Source organism: Carcharodon carcharias, chromosome 32 (assembly GCF_017639515.1).
Source record: "Carcharodon carcharias isolate sCarCar2 chromosome 32, sCarCar2.pri, whole genome shotgun sequence".
NCBI classification, from domain to species: domain Eukaryota; kingdom Metazoa; phylum Chordata; class Chondrichthyes; order Lamniformes; family Lamnidae; genus Carcharodon; species Carcharodon carcharias.
This window is the reverse complement of record NC_054498.1, coordinates 28,917,669-28,930,674: the sequence shown is the minus strand read 5'-3', so window position 1 is coordinate 28,930,674 and position 13,006 is coordinate 28,917,669. Positions and strand designations below refer to the sequence as shown.

At 49.6% G+C, this 13,006-nt stretch overlaps 1 protein-coding gene across 1 annotated transcript in view; it reads left to right on the top strand.

Annotated features, from left to right (window-relative positions):
- The window catches only part of LOC121271929 (40S ribosomal protein S27-like), a 48,149-nt gene extending 35,459 nt beyond the window's left edge, over positions 1-12,690 (top strand). Inside the window, exons 2-4 of the mRNA XM_041178180.1 lie at positions 1,011-1,119; positions 7,171-7,281; positions 12,465-12,690. Of these exons, the coding sequence (XP_041034114.1) occupies positions 1,011-1,119; positions 7,171-7,281; positions 12,465-12,493 (249 nt within the window). The 3' untranslated portion in view covers positions 12,494-12,690. The remainder of the gene's footprint in view (positions 1-1,010; positions 1,120-7,170; positions 7,282-12,464) is intronic.
- Positions 12,691-13,006: the final 316 nt, after the last annotated feature.

Here is a 13,006-nt window from a genome sequence, read left to right as displayed (position 1 = left end):
CTCTGTAATTATTTCAGGTTTCCAGCATCCACAGTATTTTACTTTTGTAAATTTATCAGCCAGTTTTTTTCATTTTCGGACAGCAAAGGGTTTGGTTGCCTTTCAGTTGTTGATGTCACGAAACTGATAACAAATAGTTTAAAGAGTTTGCCTTGTGCTGGTGATCGTATGAGGCTTGTTAAACTGGGCAGCAGAGTTAGTGGCAGAGAGCAGTGAGCTCAGCAGGCTTCAGTTCCCCACAACTCGAGACTTACAGACGTTGTCATGAGGTGACACAAAATGGTGGAGCTGGTTTATCTCTTTCCCTGGTCTCCTTTCTGCTTTCTTCACTGACACTGGGTGGTGGTAGGGGGGTGGGCTGTGGGGGGTAGTGGTGTGGTCGGGGGGGGGGGGTTGTGTGGGGAGGAGGGGGGTGCAGGGGGAGGGGCATTGGGCATGGCAGGGTGCAGGAGTGGGGCGCAATATGTGGACAATAATGAGCTGGTGGTCACATGAGCGACAAGCACTGACCATTAAGTGTAAATGTGTGCCAGCAATATATTCCAAAGAGTCACAGGGGTGTTCTGGCCAATATTTGTCCTTCAACCAGCATGATGAGAACAGATTCCCTGGTCAGTATCACATTGCTATTTGGGGAATGGTCCTGTCTGCAAATTCACTGCTGCAATTCCTACATTATTAACAGCAACTACACTTCTGAAGCTTTGGCTGTAAAGTGCTTTGAGACATCATGAAGGTTGTGAAAGGTGCTTCTTTTTCTCTGGAATATCATATTCTCATCAGAAAATTCAGGCATTTTGAGTTCCCAGAAATAAGGTCACAGCGTCATTTGGAAACCCAGGGATTGATGAGTGAACTGGCAGATTTTTGCGCCTAAAGAAACTCCTCCAGCACGTTACCATCGGACCCTGCTCCAGCACCTCTCTCCCTTTCACAGTGAGCTTGTTTCACTTCTGCAGGTTTGAACGGGAAGGTTAAAATGTCTTTTTTTTTTCTCTGATAACTTGCAGTTGGCCAAAGATTTGCTAAACCCGTCTCCTGAAGCAGAACGGAAGCAGCACAAGAAGAAACGTCTGGTGCAAAGCCCCAACTCGTACTTCATGGATGTCAAGTGCCCAGGTAGAGTGTCCGTCCTCCGCCAATTCCCGACAGAGGAATAGAAATAATCGTCGTCTCACTATAACCCTTCACCTTGCTACATTCTGCTCTATAGTTTCTACCACCCCTTGTAGAGAAAGGTTCCACCTCAATCAATGGTTTATTTAATTTAATTTGACCGCAAACTGCTTAGTGTTTCCTTACCAGATTTTCTCATTTTCATGCTCATTATTCTGATGTTAACCCACAGTTGATCAGATATTATTGAACTTGCCTCTGAACTCTCAGCCTTTGGCTTTGCTAGTCCAGAACCATAATCACAAAGTTACCAGACCCCCATCTGCTTAAAGAGCTCAGTGAGGCTGGTTCAGCAGTGGGGGCTATAAAGTATTGAGATAAGTTGTTCAATTCAAAATGCGTAGCCATGGTTAACAGTATAACTGGGACTCTGGAGACTTGTTCATGAATGCTGTTTGGTGGGAATGTCACCATTGACTGATATTTTTAGGGAATGAGGGGAGTTAAAGATGCAGCAACTAGTTTGTAGCTGGGAATCCAAAACAAAAACAGAATTACCTGGAAAAACTCAGCAGGTCTGGCAGCATCGGCGGAGAAGAAAAGAGTTGACGTTTCGAGTCCTCATGACCCTTCGACAGAACTTGTAGCTGGGAATGTCTGGGAGTAGGTTAGCCCATGTGTTTTACAGTCTACATCAGTGGGCAGCCTGACAACAACTCCCAGACCTTTCTTCAGGGTGAAGTTACAGAAGAACTCGAAGAGCATCATGTTCCTGTTGCAGCTTCCATTAGGTTGTGGCCAATCTGTATCTCAAATCCGTTTACCTGTCCCTTAATACCCTCAGCAACCAAACAATCTGTATCTCAAACCCGTTTACCTGGGCTCCATGTCCCTTAATACCCTTTATAAACAAATAACCGGCACCAAGCCTTGACATTTTTGATTAACAGCCCCACCCCCTCCGCCCCCCACCCCCCCCAACCCACATCCCCCCCACCCCCACAACCCCTCCACCCCCACACCCCCCTCCACCCCCTCCACCCCCACGCTCCCTCTCCCCCCGCCCCCCAAAACCAGCATCCACAGCCTTTTAGGGGAGAGAGTTCCAGATTTTCATGATCATTTGTGTGGTTAAATGCTCCCTGATTTTAACCTTGAACAACTTGACTCTAATTTTAATATTGTGCCTCCCTGTTCTTGATTTCCCCCCCTCCGAGAAACCAGTTTCTCTGTATTCAGCCTCTCGCACCTCTTTATCATTTTAACCACCTTGATCAGATCACTCCCCAGCCTTCTGAACTCCGAGCAATACAAACCTTTCTTAATAATTCAACTCTGGATCAGCAAGGATTCAGCACCAGCCAAAGTACCGTCTGGACTTTCACCTTGACTTAAGATAAAAAGGTACATAGATAACTCTGTCATGTGGATATGTTTGTGTGTGAATGTTAGCCTGGCTCTGTGACACACAGTCTCAAGGCAGCAACAATTCATTTATTTTAAGTTAGATTAGAGTCAGACTCATTTCTCGTTGACCAACCTGCAACTCCGGCCCTGCTCCAAATTTTAAATGAAAACTGACCGGTGGTCATCAAGGTCACTCACTAAACCATTCCAGTTCGGTGGGTTTCATCCACGATGGAGTCTAGATGTTTAAACATTGCTCTCTGCCCCTCCCTCTGCAAAATAGAACAATCCCCTCCTCCTCCCCCTCCCCCACACACAATGACTAACCACACGAGCACTGGTCACAGGCAGTGGAATTTTGTGGCTCAGCTCAGTTTTTACTGTCAACATAGCATTTATTCACAACTGGCCCTGCTTGAGATGTTCCAGTGGAGCTGGTTAATGACATGATTCAGAGGGAAGAGAAATATAATGGTTATTTCTCAATAACTAGGCAGCCAGAGCTTCATCGCTTCTCAGGGGGGGGAGGAGATGAGAATTTTTTTTCACTCAGAGTTCTCCAGATTGGAATGTTCTACCTGAAAAGGTGATGGAAAGCGATTGCATAAATAAAATAAATAAAACACAAGCGGCATGATTTTACGCCAGCGGGATTTTGCGGTCCCGCTGAAGTCAGTGGAGTTTAGAAAAGCCTCCCTGCCCCAATGGGGCCACAGAATTCTGGCTAAGGAGTTGGACAGTCCAGTGACCCATAAACAAACTCAACCAAATTCACTGAATAGCCCCCAAATGAAGAAATTACCAACTTTGTGTTGGTATTTACTTAAATACCAACCAGAACCAATGGAAATTACAGATGGTTTAACAGGCAATGATATTTCAAGTAAAAAGGTAAATTTCACTTTAAATAATCCTTACAGGAAATCTTATGCAACCACAAAGCACTGTATCACTCCCCTATAAAAATGTGGCTGCACAGTTCCACAATATGTGGTTCTTTATACTCGTGGGGTAGGCCAGGAGTTCTATCCAACAACAGTTTTGCCCTTTGAGTTTTACTGGTATGGTGTTCAGCAGTAAAGCACGCTGCTATGAACCCACTCTCCCTTGGCTCATGACAGTCCTGATGGTGTATCTTCCAGGGTTCCTTATCAATCGATTAACCAATCACATGGCTTGGCCACTGCTGGGAAAGTACGAGCACTTTAATGTCACCAAGTTATGCACGTAGCTCTCCAGATTTTTGACCTTTATTTAGCCCATTTGCACAATACTGGCAAGAGTGACTTTTTAAAAGATTTATTCATTCACAGGATGTGGGCTTCGCTGGCTGGGCCAGCATTTATTGCCCATCCCTAATTACTCTTGAGAAGGTGGTGGTGAGCTACCTTCTTGAACCGCTGCAGTCCATGTGGTGTAGGTACACCCACAGTGCTGTTAGGGAGGGAGTTCCAGGATTTTGTCCCAGCGACAGTGAAGAAACAGCGATATATTTCCAAATCAGGCTGGCGAGTAACTTAATGGGGAACTTGCAGGTGGTGGTGTTCCCATCTAATAGCTGCCCTTGTGGTAGAGTTTGTGGGTTTGAAAGGTGCTGTTGAAGGAGCCTTGGTGAGTTGCTTCAGTGCATCTCGCTTTGTCCTGGATGGTGTTTAGCTTCTGGAGTGTTTTGAGGAGCTGTACTCATCCAGGAAAGTGGAGAATATTCCGTCACACTCCTGACTTGACCCCTGTGGACGGTGGACAGGCTTTGGAGAGTCAGGAGGTGAGTTACTTACTGCAGGATTCCTAGCCTCTGATCTGCTCTTGTAGCCACAGTATTTATATGGCTGGTGCAGTTCAGTTCCTGGCCAATGGTAACCCCCCCCCCAACCCCCACAGCATGTTGATAGAGGGGGAATCAACAGTTGTAATGCCATTGAATGTCAAGGGGAGATGGTTAGAATTTCTCTTGTTAGAGATGGTCATTGCCTGGCACTTGTGTGACATGAATGTTACTTGCCACTTATCAGACTTGCTCCTTCTGCTCACAAGAATTCTCTGTGTTCCTCTTTCTGTTTCTGTCTGCTTTTCCTTTTTGTCTGCATCCGTGCACTGGTCCCCTCCGTCCTCCAGCTCCTCTGCTTGTAGCTCTCCTTTGTGCCTGCCAGCCACCCAGCTTCTTCCTTAACTTCCTTCCTGTTAGTACTACTTCCAGCTTAAGGATTGCTGGGTCATATGGAGCAGTATTTCTTATTTCCCAAGAAAGGTAGAATTGATCGCTTTACAATTGCTGCAGCCCTTTTCAAACGTTCTTAAGAACAATTACAGATTCCAGAGACATTTTAAAGAAAGTACAAATTATTCTGACTACTGCTTCTGCGTCAAAAGTCATCACAGGCAGGTACAAAAAGGACTAAACATGACTGCTCTTTCAAAGAGCCAAATGGCCTCCTGTTCCATTCACTTCTACGATTTCACTGGACTTTAATCCAGAGAACACAAGTTCAAATCCAGCCCTGGTAGTTTTAGAAACTGTAAAATATCAGTCAAAGTGACCATGAAGCTATCAGATTGTTACTAAAATCCTGTTTCTTCTTAAAAACCTGTTCCCGGCCTCTTTCCATCTGTGTAAGATGATGGACATTCAGCAAAAAATCTATTGGGGATATGGTTAGCTTCGCAAGGAACTCTTTTGCTGATGTCTGAATCCATGAAAGGAAGGTTCCACAAGTATGAAGTGATTATCAGGCGTCGATGTGTGTTACTGATTTGGATGCTGGCGCCTGTTGCCAAACCACTGTAGCCACTGATCGTCATGGTGATGCACACTGCCCCACAGCTGATGTCACCGTTTCCCTCTGTTATCAGCTGGTGTCTCCCAGGTGTGGACATCGATGTTTATGCCACACTTGCAAACATCCATGTAACGCAGCTAATGGATGTCCCACTGCTTGTGTGGCTCCGGCTTTTCACAAAATCCGGAAAATGTAACTTTCCATCGATCCTGCCCAAGCTGGTGAATTCTCCTCGTGACTGATGAGTGCCAACATGCATTCCTCTTTCTTCAAATCCCAACTGGGTCACTAATGACCATTGGAGGAAAGGAAAACCTCTGTCCTTACTCGGTCTGGGGAGATGTGACTCCAGTCTCCTGCCAATGTGTTTGACTCTTACCTGCCTCTCTAAAGAGGCCAAGTAAGCCATCTCATTTGGAGCACAGCTACCACCTCAAGGCAACCAGGCTTGGACAATAAAGGGTTGGGCAATAATTGCCAAGAGTGAATAAATAAATGTTGGTAAATCTATGAAGTTCAGTAGGTTTTTCTTTGCAATAGGAAGCAGAGTTTTTGAAGACATAGATTATCTGATAGAGAACACATTGGTTTAATAAGTGGTAAAAAAAATAAAACTGCGGATGCTGGAAATCCAAAACAAAAACAGAATCACCTGGAAAAACTCAGCAGGTCTGGCAGCATCGGCGGAGAAGAAAAGAGTTGACGTTTCGAGTCCTCATGACCCTTCCAAGGGTCATGAGGACTCGAAACGTCAACTCTTTTCTTCTCCACCGATGCTGCCAGATCTGCTGAGATTTTTCAGGTAATTCTGTTTTGGTTTAATAAGTGGAAGAGTTATTCAAAGCACTAATGGAGTAAAGGCTCCTTTAAGCAGAAATCCACGTTTCCAAGTTAGCTCTGTAGGTTGTTCAGCATCAACGCAATCTTTGGAAACCCACATAACATTCTTTAGCGTGAGATGTTTTAGCCAAAATCCACATAGCAACAAAAGTAACTGAAAAGAGGTTTGTTAGCTGATAATGGGATGTGCACACAGCAGTCTTTTTCATCAGAGTGTTCGATTCAAGCGCAGAATCCATCTGTCACTTTTTTTCATTACTTCCCAAATGGGTTCAGGCCATTGACGCAACTGAATTCTGGACCAGTTTTGAGCTTCAGAGTTTGCCGGATTCACTTCTTAAATAGTCACTGAATTCATTCAGCATCTGACATCCTTTATCTAATAAGGAAATTTGGTATCAAATAAATCCATACTTCAACTTTCCAGTTTTTCCCACTCCAATAAGCAAATCCATTTAAAAAAAAAATAGGCACTCTCCACAAATAGACTCCAGTCAGCATGCAAAAGCAAGACTTGCATTTCTGGAACACCTCTCACAACCTCAGGACATCCCCAAACACTTTGCAGCCAATAAACTGTAGTCACTGTTTTAGTATAGGAAATGCAGCAGCTAATTTGTGCACAGCAAGCTCCCAAACAGCAGTGTAATAGTGATCAGTGCACCTGTTTTTAGCGATGTTGGGTGAGAGATAAATATCGACCAGAACATCAGAGAGAGAACTACCCTACCCTTCTTCCAAATAGTGCCTTGGAATCCTTTATATCCTTACTTGAGACCTCAGTTTAATGTCTCCCCACAGCGTGGCACTCCCTCAGTGCCGCACATGAGTGCCAGCCTAGATTTTGTGCACAAGTGTCTGGAGTGGGACTTGAACCATGACCCTCTGACTTAGCAGTGAGAGCGCTACCCGCTTGTGACATGGCTACCGTGTAAATAGTGTGCAAATGGGAATCACTAACAGCTGGAAGAAATGTCTGTCGTCCTTTATCAACAAAACGGTGACAACCTTTGTGTGTTTCTTCTTTCAGGCTGCTACAAGATCACAACGGTGTTTAGCCATGCCCAGACTGTCGTGTTGTGTGTCGGCTGCTCCACAGTTCTGTGCCAGCCCACTGGGGGCAAGGCCAGACTCACAGAAGGTAGCTGGGGAATGTTTGGGACAGGTCGCTTTCTACCATAGATGCTGCTCTTTGTCACAGTGAAAGTTGCTTATGGTTTTGGGTGGACCAGAAAATAACAATTTGCATTCATTTAGGCCCTTTAATATAGTAAAACCTCCCAGGGAGTGTAAAAGGATGGCAGGGGCAGAAACCCTCAACTCATTTAAAAAGTGTCTGGATATGCACCTGATGTCCCATAACCTTCAGGGCTACGGACCAAGTGCTGGAAAATGGGACTAGGCTGAGTGGCCAATTTTCGGCTAGCACAAATACGATGGGTAGAGTGGCCTTCCTCTGTGCCGTAAATCTTTCTCCGTTTTCTAAATACCTGAACAGGAGGGATGTGGGGAGAGGGAGCGGGACCGTCAGCACGTGAACTGCTCTTAGGGAGAGCCAGTGCAGACATGATGGGCTGAATGGCCATCTTCTGTGCTGTAAGGATTCTATGGTTCTGTTCTATCAGAAAAAGTTTGACTCTGAGTCACATATTAAGACAGATGGCCAAAACCTTAGTCAAAGGTTTTAAAGAATGCCTTTTAAGGCAGGGAGAGAGGTAGAGAGGTTTGTGGAGGCAAGTCCCTAAGGGTGAGGGGAGGGAGAGGGAGAAGGTGAGGGGAGGGAGAGAGTGAGGGGAGGAAGGGGGTGAAGGGAAGGAGGGAGAGAGGGTGAAAGAAGGAAGGAGGTGAGGGTGAGGGGAGGGAGGGGGAGAGGGTGAGGGGAGGGAGGGGGAGGGGGAGGGAGGGGGAGAGGGTGAGGATGTGGGGAAGGAGGGAGTGAGGGGAGGGAGGGGTTGAGGGGAGAGAGGAGGTGAGGGTGAGGGGAGGGAGGGGGAGAGGGTGAGTAAGTGGGGAGGGAGGGTGTGGGGGGGGAGGGGGAGAGGGTGAGGGTGAGGGGAGGGAGGGTGTGGGGGGGAGGGGGAGGGGGAGAGGGTGAGGGTGAGGGGAGGGAGGGTGTGAGGGGAGGGAGGGGTTGAGGGGAGAGAGGAGGTGAGGGGAGGGAGGGTGTGGGGGGGGGAGGGGGAGGGGGAGAGGGTGAGGGTGAGGGGAGGGAGGGTGTGAGGGGAGGGAGGGGTTGAGGGGAGAGAGGAGGTGAGGGTGAGGGGAGGGAGGGGGAGAGGGTGAGTAAGTGGGGAGGGATGGGGTGAGGGGAGGGAGGGGGAGAGGGTGAGGGTGAGGGGAGGGAGGGTGTGGGGGGGGAGGGGGAGGGGGAGAGGGTGAGGGTGAGGGGAGGGAGGGTGTGAGGGGAGGGAGGGGTTGAGGGGAGAGAGGAGGTGAGGGTGAGGGGAGGGAGGGTGTGGGGGGGGAGGGGGAGAGGGTGAGGGTGAGGGGAGGGAGGGTGTGGGGGGGAGGGGGAGGGGGAGAGGGTGAGGGTGAGGGGAGGGAGGGGTTGAGGGGAGAGAGGAGGTGAGGGTGAGGGGAGGGAGGGTGTGGGGGGGAGGGGGAGGGGGAGAGGGTGAGGGGAGGGAGGGGATAAGGCCTCAGAACCTGAAGGCACAGCCACCAATGATGGATTAATTGAAATCAGAGATGCTCAAGCGGTGGTAGTGGTAATGTCACTGGACTAGTAAATCAGGGACCCAGGTTAATGCTCTGAGGATATGGGTTCAAATCCCACCACAGCAGCTGGTAGAATTTGAATTCAATTAATTAAAAATCTGGAATTGAAAGCTAGTCGCAGTAACAGTGACCATGAAGCCATCACTGATTGTTGTAAAAACTCATCTGGGTCACTAATGCCCTTTAGGGAGGGAAATCTGCTGTCTTTACCTGGTCTGGCCTACATGTGACTCCAGACCCACTGCAATGTGGGTGACTCTTAACTTTGAACTTCCCTCTGAAATTACCTAGCAAGGGTTGGACTATTTAATGTATTTGAGCTGGTGCAGTGTCATTTCCTGATTGGGGTAGGAAGGAATGTGTAGGTCCCAGAGATCGGGAATTGTCAGGAATCCTGCTTGTATGAATGCTGTCACTGAGCAATGACTGATCCTCACAGCTTGGTTCTCGGGATGAAACTGTCTGTCTGCGTGCTGATAGATAGAATCAGGATTCAATCCGAATGCACCAGGTTCTTCAGGATCAAACAGGGATAAATCTTGCAGCTTCTGCCAATGTATTGCAAATTGGTTTAGGAATATTGGAGCCTTCCCCCACTGTGTGAGCAACACTGGACAGTAACAACTCACAGGCCCTGCCTTCAAGGATTGCGAAGGGTCCAATTGGGGTGTTCTCCTCATCTCCTTTGGAGTGTAATAGACATGTCCACAGGCAAATCAACTTCTAATGGACCCAATGTTGAATCTGTTGGAATTTACCCTGTTAAAGAGACCCTAACCCCCAAATACTGAGACCCCCAACTCAACCCCCATAGATCCTGCACCCATACCTCAGAATTCCCGGGCCAGTGTCTAGAAGGAGTTAGAGACTCAGCAGAGATTGGTGTAGTAGGGGAAGGGGTGGGGTCAGAGCCATGGTAAATAAAAGTCCTAATGCCAAGACTAATAGCTCAACACACAAACCTCGGAAATAGGAGCGGGAGCAGGTCATTCAGCCCTTCAAGTGTAGGGGTTCCCCTTTTCCCTCAGAGACACTCCCCACACCAGATTCACGTGCTTTTGGCTTGAACAGAATAAGCAGCAAGACAAGTTTCTTCTGATTGTTCACAATCGCTTTATTGAATCACCCAAAACCCCAACATTTAAAACAACCTGTTCCCTGTACGGACACAAACACAAGCAAATCACCACCTCTTGTCCTAAAACCCTCAGCCCAATATCACCAAGTCACGGCTGAAACTTACAAAATATCGGCAACAAAATACCATGGGCAGAATTTTGCCCTCGTCAGTTGGGTGTGGCCGGCGAGTGGGCGTGGCCGTCAGGTGGGTGTGGCCGGCGGGTGGGCGTGGCCGTCAGGTGGGTGTGGCCGGCGGGTGGGCGTGGCCGTCAGGTGGGTGTGGCCGGCGAGTGGGCGGGGGGTTGGGCAAGGCCGTCGGGTGGGGGTGGGCGTGGCCAGCGGGTGTGCGGGGCAGGTGTGTGGACGGGGGGTTGGGCGGGCGGGGGGTTGGGCAAGGCCGGCGGGTGGGCGGGGCGGGTGGGCGGGGCAGGTGGGTGGGCGGGGCCGTCGGGTGGGCATGGTCGGTGGGTGGGCGGGGCAGGTGGGTGGGTGGGGCTGTCGGGTGGGGGTGGGCGTGGCCAGTGGGTGGGCAGGGCAAGTGGGTGGGTGGGGCTGTCGGGTGGGTGTGGTCGGTGGGTGGGCGTGGCCGCTGGGTGGGCGTGGCCAGCGGGTGGGCGGGGGTTGGGCAAGGCCGCGGGTGGGCGGGGGGTTGGGCATGGTCGGTGGGTGGGCATGGCCAGCGGGTGGGTGGGGCCGTCGGGTGGGCGTGGTCGATGGGTGGGCGTGGCCAGTGGGTGGGCGTGGCCAGTGGGTGGGCGTGGCCAGTGGGTGGGCAGGGTAGGTGGGCATGGTGGGCAGGCCCGGAAGTGGTTGCCAAGCCGACCGCTGCCCGCAATCGGGCCCCCATTTGTATTTCACTGTGTGGGAGGCGTGCTGTAGCACTGCCGGGGTAGGGGCGGGGGGATCACCAGTGCGGAAGTGTGGACATACCCACCGGCCCACACAGGGAAAGCTCCCTGAGGCACACAGCTGTCTCAGAGCTGAAGAATTTTGAAAATTAAAAACATAGAATTTACAAATGTTAATAACGTGTCCCCTGGTGTGACCTTGTTTGTCTTGTATTGATGGCCCTTTGTGCCTTTTTATTGGATAATCCAACTTCTTGATTGCATTAGTCAACGTCCACACCCTTTGGATGAGTCACTGTATTTTTACTAAATGTCCAGATTAACCCCTTGCTGCCCAGCCCTGGATTGCTGACTGCTGCTTCTCTTTGTTATAATTTATAGTTGCAATCATGAAGCCATGATGGACATGCGTTTGAAATTATGTTCCATAAACGTCCCAGTTGGAGGGGATTCCAATCCTACATGAGCCTATTTCACCTTTCAATAGGATCGTGGCTGACCCTCTTTCTGAACACCGTACCCCCACTGTCTCCCCATACCCCCACAGTCTCCCCATACCCCCACTGTCTCCCCATACCCCCACTGTCTCCCCATACTCCCACTGTCTCCCCATACTCCCACTGTCTCCCCATACCCCCACAGTCTCCCCATACCCCCACAGTCTCCCCGTACCCCCACAGTCTCCCCGTACCCCCACAGTCTCCCCGTACCCCCACTGTCTCCCCGTACCCCCACTGTCTCCCCGTACCCCCACTGTCTCCCCATACCCCCACTGTCTCCCCATACCCACAGTCTCCCCATACCCCCACTGTCTCCCCATACCCAGTCTCCCCATACCCCCACTATCTCCCCGTACCCCCACAGTCTCCCCGTACCCCCACAGTCTCCCCGTACCCCCACAGTCTCCCCATACCCCCACAGTCTCCCCATACCCCCACTGTCACCCCATACTCCCACAGTCTCCCCATACTCCCACAGTCTCCCCATACTCCCACAGTCTCCCCATACCCCCACAGTCTCCCCATACCCCCACTGTCACCCCATACCCCCACAGTCTCCCCATACTCCCACAGTCTCCCCATACTCCCACAGTCTCCCCATACTCCCACAGTCTCCCCATACCCCCACAGTCTCCCCATACCCCCACAGTCTCCCCATACTCCCACAGTCTCCCCATACTCCCACAGTCTCCCCATACCCCCACTGTCACCCCATACTCCCACAGTCTCCCCATACTCCCACAGTCTCCCCATACTCCCACAGTCTCCCCATACCCCCACAGTCTCCCCATACCCCCACTGTCACCCCATACTCCCACAGTCTCCCCATACTCCCACAGTCTCCCCATACCCCCACAGTCTCCCCATACCCCCACAGTCTCCCCATACTCCCACAGTCTCCCCATACCCCTTGACATCTGCCAACTTCCCCCTGTGAGGGGAAGCTGTTGTGGTATTCTGCAAATAGTGATATCAAATCGAGCAAAGGTTCGACTGAATCCAACTAGTGTGTTTTGTGCGAGGGAAGTCTCATCAGGTTTCATAAAACAGTTACATATTTTACAAAATAGAAACAGACCATTCAGCCCAACTGGTTTCCAGCAGTATTTTGTAATGAATGTGTTTTGTGTTTTCCCTAGGCTGCTCATTCCGGAGGAAGCAGCACTGAGCAGAGTCAGCAGGAGGATGGTCTGCCCTAATGACTGATTTCCAGTGACTACAACCCTTGGGCTGTAGAGCCTGTAATTTCATTGATTGCAATGAATGTGATTGTATATTGCTGTTGGTTAAAGTGAGCATTTACAGTGTTTCACCCTTATGTATCCACAGCGTCTAACTAATAAAATCAGACTCTTCACAATCCAATCTGAGGCAAAAATTGTCACTGCAAAGTTCTTACATGTTTCACTCATTGAAAAGATTGCTGTTCATTCTGGCCATGTGGGCATCACTGACAAGGCTGGCGTTTATTGCCCATCTTTAATCGCTCTGTTCAAACAAGTTTGATGCAGCCCATATGGCCAATTCTCACCATCTGGCCCGGGGATCACATTTCTTTATAAGGGCAGTAGGGTTTAATTCTTAAAGGACATTAGTGAAACCAATTAGATCTTCATAAGTACTCCAACAGCTTCATGGCCACTTTTACCGAGTCTTTAACTGCAGTCAATGGTACAGTGCT